General features: G+C 47.0%; 3 protein-coding genes across 3 annotated transcripts; 1 reads left to right on the forward strand and 2 right to left on the reverse strand.

Moving 5' to 3' along the window:
• Positions 1-4,316: 4,316 nt before the first annotated feature.
• ALT_7294 (uncharacterized protein) lies at positions 4,317-5,112 on the forward strand (the record flags this gene model as incomplete). Its single annotated transcript, XM_089600229.1, has 3 exons — positions 4,317-4,565; positions 4,627-4,709; positions 4,833-5,112. The coding sequence occupies 3 exons, from the start codon at positions 4,317-4,319 to the stop codon at positions 5,110-5,112; spliced, it is 612 nt and encodes a 203-aa protein (XP_089455414.1).
• Positions 5,113-6,267: 1,155 nt separating this feature from the next.
• On the reverse strand, positions 6,268-8,137 carry fmpF (phenol 2-monooxygenase fsqG; the record flags this gene model as incomplete). The annotated part of the gene is made up of 3 exons (XM_033560590.2): positions 6,268-7,451; positions 7,520-7,789; positions 7,876-8,137. The coding sequence occupies 3 exons, from the start codon at positions 8,135-8,137 to the stop codon at positions 6,268-6,270; spliced, it is 1,716 nt and encodes a 571-aa protein (XP_033416481.2).
• Positions 8,138-8,974: 837 nt separating this feature from the next.
• Positions 8,975-14,096, reverse strand: fmpE (nonribosomal peptide synthetase-like enzyme fsqF; the record flags this gene model as incomplete). The annotated part of the gene is made up of 2 exons (XM_033560589.2): positions 8,975-9,945; positions 10,025-14,096. 2 exons carry the CDS (start codon positions 14,094-14,096, stop codon positions 8,975-8,977), a joined length of 5,043 nt encoding a protein of 1,680 aa, XP_033416480.2.
• Between the last annotated feature and the right edge of the window lie 280 nt (positions 14,097-14,376).

Raw genomic sequence — 14,376 nt, forward strand, 5'->3', positions numbered from 1 at the left:
TTTAAATATATATCTTTCTATAGTAGTATATTATAACCTATTCTCTTTATATATATTAATCTAGACTTATATTCTTATACTACTTTATTTTATTTATACTAAGCTAAGAATATATATTTCTTATTATAATTATTATATATATTTAGACTCTTATAGTCTTACATCTATTCTCTAGAGTTCTCTTATTATACTCTTCTTTTCTAAATATATATTTCTTATAATTAAGTATATCTATAGTTAATATTTTTATTCTTATATTTATTAACTTCTTATATTACTTTTATTATTAGACTCTATTACTCTTTAATTATATATTATAGTATTATATAAGTTAGTAATCTAATTATATATATTTCTATACTACTTAATCTCTTATTTTATAGAATCTAATAATATATAACTAGACCTCCTATTTAGATTTCTCTTCCCTCTCTCTAACTTTCTAAATATATATATTCCTCTTATACCTTACCTCTACCTAGTAGACTATTATATATCTACTATCCCTACTAGATTTATTAGAGTAACTAGATCTAATTACTATCTAACTAACTAACTAGGGCCCCTAGTCTGACCCCTCTCTAATATATATCTCTACTATATAAAATCTATAGAATATTTACTTCTAAGAATTTTTAAAAATCCTAGGCTAAATATTACTAGGCATGCTATATATTACTATACTAGTTAAAATTAGCTCTATTTATTAAAAATAATTATAATTAGTCAGCTAGTAATAAATTTCAAAGTGTCTTCTAAGAATTTTTAAAAAATTAGGAAGTATGCTTACCTAATCAGACTATTATCATTCTATAGCTAAAAGTCCCTACTATTCACTAAAAATATTTATAGTTAGTTATCTAGTACTAGCCTCTTAGTAAATACTAAAAATTATTTTTCTTATAGTTACTGCCTGATTTCTAAGGCCCTACTAGGCTGATAGACACCTCAGGCACTTATCCATACTAGATAGTAGCCTAAAATGGTATAGGCTTCCCGCAGATAGTGGTCTTGGCAGACCCCAACAAAAAATTTCAACCTTACCCTGACCCCCCTAGTCTAACCACCTTCCTAGTAAATATTCTAGAATCTAATATTAGAATCTAATAGACTAGCTAGTTAGAATTATAAATCATTTTAAATCATTTAAAAATATTAAGATTTGATGAAGTTAAGGGGTAGGTATGAGTTACCCTCCTCCCCTCCCCCCCTGCCAACCCTAGAATTTGTATAATGCCCTCCCCTAGGGATGGATCATTATAATATTAGGCATGCTATATATCACTAGACTAGTTAAAATTAGCTCTATTTAATAAAAATAATTCTGATTAGTCAGCTAGTAATAAATTTTAAAGCATCTTCTAAGAATTTTTAAAAAATTAGGAAGTATGCTTACCTAATTAGACTATTATCATTCTATAGCTAAAAGTCCCTACTATTTACTAAAAATGTTTATTATTAGTCATCTGGTACTAGGCTCTTACTAAATACTAGAAATTATTTTTCCTAAACTTTCTGCCAGATTTCTAAGGCCCTACTAGGCTAATAGACACCTCAGGCACTCATCCATACTAGATGGTGGCCTAAAAGGGTATAGACTTCCCGCAGATAGTGGTCTTGGCAGACCCCAACAAAAAATTTCGACCTTACCCTAGCACCCCTAGTTTGACCACCTTTCTATTAGATATTCTAGAATCTAATATTAGAATATTATAATTTAGTGAATTAGAATTCTATATCATTTTAAATCATTTAAAAATATTAAGATTTGACTAACTTAAGGGGGGGGGATGAGTTACCCTCCTCCCCCCCCCCCCTGCCAACCCTAGGATTTGTATGATGCCCCCCCCCGGGCATGGATCATTATAGTGTTAGTAAGCATTAGGGGCTACCTATAGGGTTAATATTTATTATAGTAGGAGTAGAGCCTTTAAATTATATAAGGGTAGGAGGTAGGCTAGTGGCTACCCTATATATACCTTATTATATTAAAGGTTTTAGTCCCCTTTTATAATTCTACCTAAATAGCTATATAAATAATAATGATAACTAGTAGATATCTCTGTATATACTTATAGATTACCTTAAACCATCTATATACCTATTAATATTATACTAGTGCCTACCTATATATATTTCCTTATATATATAATACTATATATACTAATCACTATATAGAATATACTAAGTAAGGAATTCATTCCCTGAGGGTCTATTCTCTATAGTCTATAGGATATAGATTAACTTAGCTCTATTACAGATGCATTTATATAGCTGAATGGGTTAGAATAGTATATAATACTTAGGTAAATAGCTGCTGTATAGGTGTCCTCTATATCTAGAATCTTTCCTTTTTCTCTAGTTTCTTTGCCTGGTATTATCTAGTATTACCCTTATATTATACTACTATGCCTTAGTAATAAATCCAGGCATTATTTATTACTAGGAAGGTACCTCTATATAAAATATTAATATCTAGATGCCTTGAGTTTAAATCCAGCCAGACTTATTTAGAAAAATCTTTTTCTATTCTAAACCTGGATCTGCTACACTGAGGCGCCCCCCTATAGGGAACATTACTTACTAATATAGATATCTATATCCCTTTAAGAGGTATTATATTAGTATATTAGGTTATTACAGGTGTGTAACACCTAGGCATGCTAGTAATTATTATTTAATTATCTACTAGGTACCTAGATATCTTATACAGGCTTTACTAACTGGACTACCTAGTAATTAGTTAAATTTAAAGCTTCTTAGTTAAATATCTGCCTCCTACTTTGCTCTGCTGCCTTAGGCTGGCTATATCTTTTAATTACTAACTAGGTAGTGTGTGGCTGCTTGGGAAGCTGCGTGGCCACAGGTATTAATAGTAAAAATTTATTTTAGCCAGTTTTGTACATTCAGTCCGCTGTATTAAGCATTTCTCTGGATCACTCGGTGATCATTTCGAGATTGAGCGAACGATGGACTTTCCCTAATCAACTCAGTAACTCCCAGGCGTAAATCCTGCGGAATGTACAGGTATTGAAGCCCGGCAGCCTGATTCTTAGGTGAATGCTCATCAGCTATACGGGCAGGCGATGACACTGTACTAAGAGTAAGAGAACCGCTAGTTGGCAAACTTGCCGGGTATGACTAAGTATGATGAGGATCCATGTTCTTCAACGGCACCGTGGCTGATCTCAAAGGTAACAGAAATGAGAGTTAAGGATATTCTTGAGCATGAGAGGGGGCAAAGTAGTCTCTTTATATATCCATAGGGATTGGCACTAGCTCTTAGTGGACACTGTACTGGGCGCAACAGTGGAGCTACTGACGCGTATATCACTGGAAGAGTGCGCAGTGAGTTTTTGGCCAGCGAATCGAAACTAGGAAAGCAGTAGCTAACTAGTTAATGACATCTAGCTGACCCTGTGCTAGATATGGGCACGGGAACATCAGAGCGCAGTGTTATACTTATCAATGTAAGTATACGCGTAGAGCTCAACATTTGCGAACTCATGACGCAGGCCCCTAACGCATCGCTGTCTATAACCCAGTTTTTAGCGTCTACAGCTGGAGCACGTAGGGACAAAGGTCAGCCTGAGTTACATGCTCTAAGCGTTGTTGCCAGCAATGCAGCGCTCACTTCAGGAAACCAGAAACAAGGAAAAATAGATGTTTTAAAGCACTTTAGTCTGCCATGAAACTAGGGGTATAGTGCCCCATGACTGAAACCGCTCCAAAAAGCGCAACTGAGGGTTTGAGTTGCGGGACGGCCGTAGATCCACATATACCCAAATTACCAATATAATGAACCGACCATATTCACGTGACCTTAAAAGTCTTGCGGAAGCAAATGAATCTTGCCAAGGCTAGCCGCAACAAGTGCACGTGCTTGCTGTAAATAACTGTTTCGTCTAACGCCCGGTATATATGCATAACCATGTATTGATTTTCTGAGCGATACTCACCTGCTTGCGCGGGATTAGTGAGTGCCAAGGCGCCATTCATCCTTCGCGGTGGACCTTAGGTGTTCCTTAGGGTTGGATTCTTGGCAGTAATGCAACGACTTCCACCCTCGCTAGGCTGGAGGGGAAGGCACCCACCATGCCACGGGTTTAGTAGTTTTCTTCCTTGCTGTTTAGTGGCGGCTCTGTCGGGCCGTCCGGGCGGTGAGATGTGGGGTGCGCAGGAACCTGGACCCTCTTTTGACTATCACCAAGCATCTCGGTCAGTCAATTCTGACAATTTTGCCTCGGTTCCAGGTATAGATATTCCGAGCATTGCCCATATCCACTCGCCCTGTCCACCTCACCCAACCGTCACCCATGCTGTCTCACGCCAGAATCATGGTCCACAAGCTCCGTGGTAGTGGCAGCCGTAGCTGCCATAGCAGCGAGCCCACGCCATCAGCACCGGCCACGATAGCAGAGAGCGAAACTGCTAACCCTCACGCCATCCATATCAGCAACATGAGGTGGTCACCCACCAAACTACCCTGCAAGCGCGGTGAACAATCCATGGCCATTATTATCATGGATGCCAAAGGCGCCGCTGACTACTTGCATCTTTACAGGGTATGTACCTGGTGTAATATGCTCTGAGTACCCCCAGCTGAGCTTACCCTGCGTGGTTCAGCTACTCCCGAGAGAGACGGTGAATGGGAGGATGACCCTACAGACACATGTCTGCCTCGCCCTGGCCAGCGGTCTAGGATCTAGGTCAGGTTACCTCTGCCTCTTTCAGCATATCTGCCTCATCTTCACATATGACGCTTCATCAAGGAAATCATGAGACGAAATGGTCGCTGCCTATAAGAGGATGCGCAGCCGCTGCAAAAATAGGGTCCTCCCCTTTCTTGCGACAATGATTGCTGGTACGGGTGAAGGTGAAGCCGCAACATTGCATGCAGAAGCTGAGGCATTTGCAACCCAGCAGGACTGTCTCTTTGTCGAGGTCTCACCCACAACTGGGCGCGGCATTTGCGATGCAGTCATTTGCGATGCAGTCAGTTCGCTAGTTGAGCTGGTATATGGCGCTCGTGATCAATATACTAAGGATCAGAAGGGTTATGCCCAGAGGTATAAGAGGGCGGAGGCACTGGGGACATTATTCCCCAGCTAGGGACGCCCAGCTCAAAAAAGGCCTGGATAGGACCGGTGCGTTCAGGTGGGTGAAAGAATGGCCAGGAGATTAGGCGCTGCTAAATATACTGAGTCCTCTGCTTAGGATCAATGCAACGTGAAGGAGGTCTTACAAGTGGTAGACGGTTCTCAGACTGTCTAATGTATCCTTGAAGGCACTCACGGACTGATAATACTTGCTTGGATCAGGCAATCTGTGTTTCCTATAGCCACAACTACAGTACTACTCCAGAGGAAAAGAGCACATGTGTAATTTGTAAAAGATTCTGCTTTTACAAGGGAAGAATAGGAACGTCGAGGTCATGTTAGTTCCACTCATTTGATGCCTAATCAAGTGCAACCTTCATCCTCAAAAGCCAGCCCAGGTGTACATACAGATATCAACAGTGCTGCAGCACCTTGTTTGCTCCTCAAACAGGCACAAAAGGTGCATCTAGTTCATCTAGTTAGAGTTGCATAACCAAACCGCTAAAATCAACCCAACCCTCACTGAACTCACAGCGGTGAGGGTTCGGTTCCTAGTCTAGGGAATCATCTTACTGATTTCAGTTTCTTTCAGGTGAACCCAATTCAAGTTTGGTTAAAACCATTGGTTATGGTTTTTGAGGATTTATCAGATTTTATTAACCAAACCTCGCCATTTTAATTAATAATCCCTAATTTCTGGGATTACTCTGGAAATATTAATATCACTAGATAGCCCTAGATCCATGCTATCTAAATATATAAATATCAATCTAAAATATTCAGTGGTTGTCGAGATACAAGAGAATTAATTGTATACGTTTTATTTAAGATTAGCTATGGTTGTGGTGTTAAGCCAAACATGTCCCTAATCCCCTCAGTTATCCCCCTAAGTAGCCCTATAATATACGCCAATATCCCTGTCAAGGTAGAAACACGTTCATTGTGTTAGCGTCAATGAACTGCTCTCCCACTTAACGATGCTTGTATTTACAAAGAATTTGTTGAGAAAAACAAAAGGTTAGATATCGATTGAGATATTAAACGAATATGGACACTATTCAGGAAAAACCAGGAGCCTCAAGTACGCTAAAGCATATTTGCCGGTGACTCAAACCTCTGGTGTGTATTCCTTGAAGATACACTGATTCTGTTTCTTTTTAGTGCAATCTTACAAGTTCGCTGGCCGCTCCGGTACAGTTCTCGACCTTGGTTTGAGTCCATCGAAGAAGTCTATTAACTCATGAGTTTCTTCGAAAGAGGCGATGAGACTGATATATCCATCCGGCCTCAACAGAACCAAAGCGCCGTCCTCCTTGCTGATTCCACAGCGCTCATACACATGCCCGTGACCCTTATGATAGCTCTCATCATCGGCATACACAGCCCAGTAATTCCATCCATCTTCGTCGCTCCACGGCCGGAAGGCTGGATGAAGATCCATCAATTCGACATTAGCGCGTTTGGCCCCATGGATTGTGATTATCTCCAGACCAGAAGTCTGCGGAACATGTGAGATGAGCCAATCTCCTAGGAGGTTGAAGCGGCTGAGAGCAATTTCTTGGGAAATGTCGCCCGGGAAAACAAGCAGGCGGAAACGGCCGTCACTGGTGAACCGATGATATGCTTGGATAGGCACCGCGTCGGATTGATTGACCATCTGGAAATCAGGCAGACGCTTTCCCGGTGCCAGGTTCGTGGCTCGAGGATGAGCTGGCGTGAGAAATTGCTTTGTTTTCACGATGAGCGACCGCGGATACTGGATCTGAATCCCCGTAGTGAATCTCTGCCCGGCAATATATGCCTCTAGGAACTCTTGGTGGGTGATATCCCTTCGCGTAAATGACTTCAGGTACTTTCGGTCGAAGTCAATGAGCGCCTGCGCGATGGGCCGACGCTCGGTCTGGTATGTCGAGAGCAGGGCCCGGCTCGCCTTTTGCTCCAGACAATACCGCAGCTTCCAGCCGATGTTGTATCCGTCTTGAATGCTGGTATTCATCCCTTGACCTGCCTTGGGAGAGTGGGTGTGGACTGCATCGCCGGCCAAGAAGATCCGGTCATGACGGGCGAATTCGTCGGCCACCCGCTGCCCGACGCAGTAGGCCGACCACCATGTGATCCGCGCAGCGTCGAGGGTATAAGGTGCCAGGATTGCTCGAGTGGCCTTGAGAAGAATCTCTGCCGTGACGCTCCTGGCATCGGTGGACGTGTGACGGTTTCCTCCGTCCATGCTGATGTACAAGCGGACGAGTTTGTCTTCGCGTGGGACTCCCATGACGGTTCCCACGCTGGAATGGACTACAAACACTTTGCGAATATCCGGGAAGTCGGTCTTGGGCACCAGATTCATAACCCCTAGCCAGACCCAGACCTTTATCAGTGATCAAACCCCAACGATGTCGGTGGAACAATCCATCACTCACCCCAGGTGGAGTCTGTCAAATCTCCTGAGAATCCGATATTGAGATACTTGCGCAACCAGCTGTGCGCACCGTCCGCTCCAACCACATATTTCGCACGTATCGTCTCTTGGACGTGGGTTTCCCTGTCCTGTACCGTGATGGTGAGAGGATATGCCTCGGGCTCGTCTTTCGTCAAAGGGTCGATTTGCAAGCTGACAGGCTGGGTGTTCCAACTGACTTCGACGGTTTTGTGTTTGTAGAGGTTTTCCACCATGACGCGCTCAATTTGTCCTGGAAAAGGGAGTCAGCCGGTGGCTTGGTTGCCTTCAAGAATCACGGTTTCATGCCTTGGTCCAAAGTCACCTCTCGCGCCTTACCCAGCTCCTCCACCTTGTCTGGGATGGTCATCGTCCGTGTAATCACCCCATCCCTGCCCGGGTTCCACAGCACGATCTCTTCGCAGGGCTGGCAATCTTTGAGTACTGCGTCACCAATACCGAAGGAATCCAACACCTCGATCGAGATGCTTTTCAGACCGTCCGCTCGACCAGTCTCGAGCGGCGCCGGCTTCCAGTCGATTAATCGCACGCGCTGGTTGCTGCCGTTGAACGAGTTCGCCGTGGTAAGCCTTTTGCGCATCCGTTAGCCTACTCTTCCTCGCCTAGGAGTTGTTGGAAAGAGAGGGGTAGATCGCAACACAGACCCTGCTGGCCCAGCGCCGATGATCAAGACATCGACATAATCACTTGTTGTGGCCATCGTCACGTGGGCTTGAAGCAGAATCGCTAGACGCTGTGAAGTTGTATGGTTCGAGAAACTAGGGTACCATGTGTTCGATAGCGGCACTCTTTTTACTATAAGCGGCTCCTCCTGCTGGTGCTAATGGACCAATACGGACGCTCTGTGGCGCATTCGGACCGACTGTCAGCGCTGACCGAGCCGACTCCGAATAGTCGGACCGGTTCGTACGCATGAAGAGGTTGGTTCTGGAAATGGAATGAAACCGCCAGAGGCAGTGTAAAAGGTACTGAGCTTACGGTAGTGGTAGTAGCGCAATAGACAGCCAACGGTATGAAATATCGGGACTTGCATACATGAAAGATATATTGTTAAAACCGCTTTACCATTTTTAATTAAGGAACCACTAGTAGCTAGTATACAGATGAGAGAGCAATGAGGTACGGTTCTCTTATCTAGTAGCCCAAAAGATGCGTTTATATGATATGAAGGCCTCCCCCCTCTGAAGCTACCCAAATCGTACGATATCAAGGTTTGGGCGTTGGCATCTTCGGCAGCATATCCTGTTGTAGGAGAGAAATCTACACGCAAGGTCAAACGATTTACCCAAATGGGTAAGCTGGAAATTATATCGTTACATACTCTTATTAGGTGCACAGAATTAAAAAGATTTCATCATTCGCTTGAATGTTTGGCAGGCACCAGGGAATGGTATCTTGGAGAGCCTGTGTATTCCCTCTATTTTCCAGCTTTCAAAGTCTCCAGAACCGAATCAAGCTCCACGCAAAACTCTTGCACTTCCGCAACAGTGTTATAATGCACGAAACTAACCCGGATGAGACCTTCAGCGCCCAGTCCGAGCACATCATGCGTTGGCCTCGGAGCCCAGCAATTTCCAGACACAACGCGGAATCGCCCCCTCTGATTGACCTTGTTGGTCACCACTGTAGACGAGTGTCCAATCACCTCAAATGTAATCACGGGCACGCGCTTCGCAGGGTCCGATGACTTCTCGCCGAAGATGCGAAACACCTCTGACCGGCGTCGGAGATACGCCAAGAAAACATCCTGGAGCACCGTCTCTTGGGCAATGATGTTGTCCCAGCCGACCCGCTTCAGGTATCGGGTGATGGGAACCAGGGCTTCCTCAAGCTCAAAGGAGTTGGCTCCGAGACGCAAGCGCCAGTCCAGACCCGGCATCTCGCCGAGGAAGAAGTGGCTGATGCCCACAAGAGCGCGCTTTTGAGCGCTACGCCGGCCGTACAGTTGTGCGACATGGGGTCCAAAGACCTTGTACCAGCTGAAGCAGTAGAAATCCACATCCAGGGCCTTGACGTCAATGGGTCGGTGCGGGGCCCATGCCACTCCGTCCACCACGATGACTGCCCCGGGAATCCTATGAACAAGGTCCGCCACCTGGCGGATTGGATGGATGGTACCCACAACGTTCGAGACGTGGTTGCAGGCTACCAGCCGAGCCTTGGGCGTCAACAGTGGCCTCAAGGTGTCGAGTGACAGAACAGGGTCGTCACCAGGTGGTGGGGCCCACCATTTGATGGCGATGCCCAGATCCTTAGCGAGGGCAAGCCACGCCGCCGCGCTGGCTTCGTGGCAAAGAACGGAAACGATGATCTCACAATCAGAATTGAGCAACGGCTTTAGTGCCTGGCCGAGGGAGCGAAGTAGGAAGGTAGTGGATTGGCCGAAGGCTATCAGGATTAGTTGATTGGCACTTCCAACGCGGGAAACATGACCTTCGTCTGTGACATGATCTACGGAGGTACTCACCTATTTCATCGGGATCGGCATTCATGAATGCTGCGAGCTCGGCGAATCTATCCTGAAGTCGCTGCGTTTTCAAGGCACTCGCTGGATCATCACGACCCAGCTCATAAGGAAATGAGGTCATGTATCGATGTGTGCTCTCAGCAGCCTCCCGATGTAACACAGTTCCCGCAGCATTGTTGAAAGCTACGACGCCGTGGTGCAAGGCCGGAAACTGCTCTCTCAAGCTTTGAACATCAATGACATCCGTCACGGGGACAGTACTCGCAACTGATGTTGTCGGAGTCAGCACCGAGTCCGCTCGGATCAGAAACCTCGAGTTGATCAGATATGTGATGTTTGCGTCAAGCGCCGCTTGAACTCCTGCACTTGGGTCCAAAGGTCCGTGAAACACCCCGATTGGCTCATCACTAGCCTCAAGCAGGTACAGCAGCGGAAACAGCACATGCTTTTCTTTCTTTTGAGCAACTGATTGTTGGAGGCGTGCGAGCCATTGCTGCCGATGAAGGGGTTGAAGTTCAAACCCGAATTTCTCTTGGAGAAGGGTCCACAGAGTCTTGAATCTCAGGCCATCCAGAACTTTTGTGACGAATTTAGCGTCTTCTTCAAACACACTGTGCAGAATCACTTGCGCTACGCGGGTGGTGTCAGAGATAAAGAGCCAGCTGTCCGCTTCGTCCTCGTTGTAGAATCCAATTTCTACACACGCAGCGATCAGTCTCCAGATAAAATCGGATTGATTTGCATGGCCTCGCTCGGAGTCGCCGATGATGAACCCCGGTTTCACAATTCGAACATGCCGAGCCTTGGAGCCTTTTTGATTGGCGAATCTACGGACAATCTGTTCAGAAACGGCCTTTGATCGTGCGTAGCCGGATCCTTTTAGCGACTTCGACGCGTTTTTCTCGTCCTCGCTGTCGTCGAAGCTAAGCTGCTGCCCTCCTGATACAAAGACAAAGCTATGCAAGGGTTCTTCGCGATTATGTACGGCTTTCAGCAGCTCGACCGTTGGCGAGACGTTGGTTTTCTTCAATGTCTCATAATCCTGGCTGTAATGCACCTTTGCGCCGTTGTGGATGATCGCGTCAATGCTCGGAGACGTTTGGCCCTGCAGCATTTGCCATTGAGAGTGACTTAACCCAAGCTGTGGTAGGGTTAGATCACCGTGCCAAACGTGGAGTCTGGTATGATATGCATCCTGCCACCAACTCGCCGAGATTGCCTTTTGCACGAGATGTTCTCGAGCTTGACTCTGCGATGATCCCCGGACCAACGCATAGACGTGCGTGTTTGGTCGAGCCAACAATTGCCGCAGGATCTCAATGCCAAGGAAGCCAGAAGCTCCTGTGAGAAAGACCCTGCTGCCCTTTATTTCTTCCGGAAAATGTTGGCTGGGGGCCGGCATGCTGGATGCTAGTGGAATGCGGATTTTATCCCGCATACTCAGTGGCTGCCCCTGGCCTATTCCAAGGTTGTGACTCTTGTTCGCATCAATCACCGAAGCAATTGATCGTACGGTGGCCCTCGAGCTGAGAATATCAGTCATGGGGACTTGGAACCCAAACTGTTGGGTAATGAACATCGACAGCGACATGATCTGGATCGAGTCAATGCCTCCTCCCTGCAGGTTGAAATCGCGCCCTTCGTACTCTCGGCGACGAGACACATTATCGCCCGCGACAATCCTGGCGTACTCGCGAGCAATTGCCCTAGCCGTCGATTCATGAGCCAGCAATTCATTGCTCGGAGTATGCGGATTCGCAATTGCCTCCGAAGGTCGGCTCTGCATGTCGGAGATCCACTTGGTGACGCGACCCCTGTCAAGTTTCATGGAGCTGTTGTGTGGTAGCTCGTGGACCACCAGCAACTCATTCGGAATCATGAATTCGGGTAATCGTGACGACAAGAAGCTTCTCATATGAGTGATCGTGATGTTCTGATCATATCTTAATGAGAGCTGATTGCCGTAACTGTTGCCGCCGCTGGACTTTCCAGCTTGCACCACAGCTACTAGCCGGTCTTTGAAGACCCCCGTTTTGATAAGGGCAACAATGCATGATTCTACACCGGGGAGCCGGCTCAAGTGGTGCTCAATCTCTCCCAGTTCGATGCGCTGACCGTGATACTTGACTTGATCGTCAGTGCGACCAACGAATTCGAGCCGACCATCCAGGGTGTCGACACTGTATCGGAGCAGATCACCCGTCCGATAAAATCGCCGCACAGGAGTCATGAGGTCGAATGCCCAAGAAGGGCTCTCAATCACAGCGGCGTCAGTTTTGCTTGGATTGTTGATGTATTCTCGAAGCAAGCTGGGCCCTCCGACGACGAGCTCACCTACGGCCCCCAGTGGGACCAGTTGGTTCGGGTCACTGGGATCAACGAGGATGCAGACTGAATTATCGAGCGCATAGCCCAGAATTTCCGGCCGTTCGGCCAAACGCGTAGCGACACAAGGCCCAGTCTCTGCTGGCCCGTAACCTTGATGAAGTGAGATGCCATCGATTGCTTCCCACTTTCGAATCACCTCCTCTTTGAGTGCTTCTCCGCCGAATATCAGTGTCTTGAGGGTTGGGAATCTAGTAGGTTCCAGGAGGTTTGCCAGTGACGGAGTGATAAGTGCCAGTGACACGTCATAGTCGGCACAAAACTTGGCAAGGTTGAATCTGCGATCTTCTTCACTCGGAATGCAAACGCAGCCGTTGAACGCCAGGGTAGTGAAGATATCCGTCATGAAGATGTCCCATGTGGAGGCGGCGAACTGTAAGGTTCTCGCACCATGGTACTGGAAAGCTCTGCCCTCGGCCACCATTCGGGTAGCGACAGCGCCGTGCTGGATGACAATTCCTTTAGGCTTGCCAGTTGATCCTGACGTGAAGATTATCACGGCAGGGTCCGCGGGGTACACTTGAGGCAACGGTGTATGCAAGCCGGTATCGTCCACCGTGTAGTGCACGGAATCCGCCGAGATGGGCACAATGGTATCGACGAGACCTGCAAAGATCGAAGCTTGAGCATTGGAAGCCACAATCACCGTTGCTCCTGTCTCTTGGATAATTTCCCGGGCCCGAGACTGAGGTTGCGAAGGATCAATCGAGGCGACCACTCCCCCAGCTCTGAGAATCCCGATAATTGCGACAACCATCCACACACTTTTTTCAAACGAAAACGGGACGTACTGACCCTTGCGCACACCTCGGCGCAGGAGCTGGCTCGCAACATTCTTGGAAAGCTGGTCAAGTTCAGCATAAGTAAACGATCCATCCCACCCCTGCACAGCAGGCGCGTGAGGAGTAGCCCGAGCCGACTCGAGGAAGAGATGGTGCAGACACTTTCTCTCTTCAAACACCGGTGTGGTAATAAATGAGCTGATGGCTCTCTGATCCGCTTTGCTGATCAGACGCTTGGAAAGTAGAGGATCTGCAGTCCTGACTCGGGTATTGATTTCCAGAAGCGTCGTCCACAAGGCAGATGCAAACTTGGTAGGCACCGACGGCTGCTTAGTGTAGAGGCGCAGATCTCTCGCACCTTCTTCCGACCAGTGGAGAACATAGCTGAAGTCATTGTTGGAGTGATATATGGCGGAGAAGTCAAGGGCAGTGTTAACCCTAGTGCCATGTTGTGAAGGATCAAATGTGACAAACTGAAATTGGGGCCCGCTGCTTTGGGCAAAAGCTGTCGGGGTCGTGGACCAGTGCGAGACCAAGACCTGTGTAGAGGCTTGCCCACTAGAGTGCCCCGAAGGGCCGGCTTTACCGATAATCGCAAATGCGACCCTATCAGACGCCGCATATTGGTGTAGCAGGATCGCCCAGGTCTTGATGAGGACATTCTGCTCTTCGGTGGCCGATCTCGGCGCATCAAGGGATGCGTAAGGAAGGGATTTTGCCAGTCCGGTGCGGGAGTTGGCCGTTTTGGATCTGGGGGTCAAGACGGGCAGATGTGTCAATGGAACGTCGATGCTGGACACATCGGCAAAGTGCGAAGACTGTTGCACAGTTCCGTTGATTTTCGAGAAAGCATTGTCGACATCATCGTGTAGTTCCTCACGGTGATTAGGGTCTTGTAACAACATATTGTAAAGAAAGACCAAAAGGGGTAGCAACCACAGTGTTACGGGTGCTGTGTATGGCCCTACAGATACGATGAGCCTGTAGGTGCGCGGAGTCCATTTCATATGCAGCTTCAGCGGGGGTTCGATCTATCAGGGAGGGCCAGAGCTCGTTGTTCGGCATGCAGCCCTAATATCGGCATTCGGGGCGCCTGTTCGGCCACTCCACTCCGACAGCGACTTGGGGCCACCTTCGGAAAAGTAAGTCTGACAAGGGCAATCTCCGATGGGAAGCGCAGGTCGT

This window comes from Aspergillus lentulus (genome assembly GCF_001445615.1).
Source record: "Aspergillus lentulus DNA, contig: Alt13, strain: IFM 54703, whole genome shotgun sequence".
Classification (NCBI taxonomy): Eukaryota; Fungi; Ascomycota; class Eurotiomycetes; order Eurotiales; family Aspergillaceae; genus Aspergillus; species Aspergillus lentulus.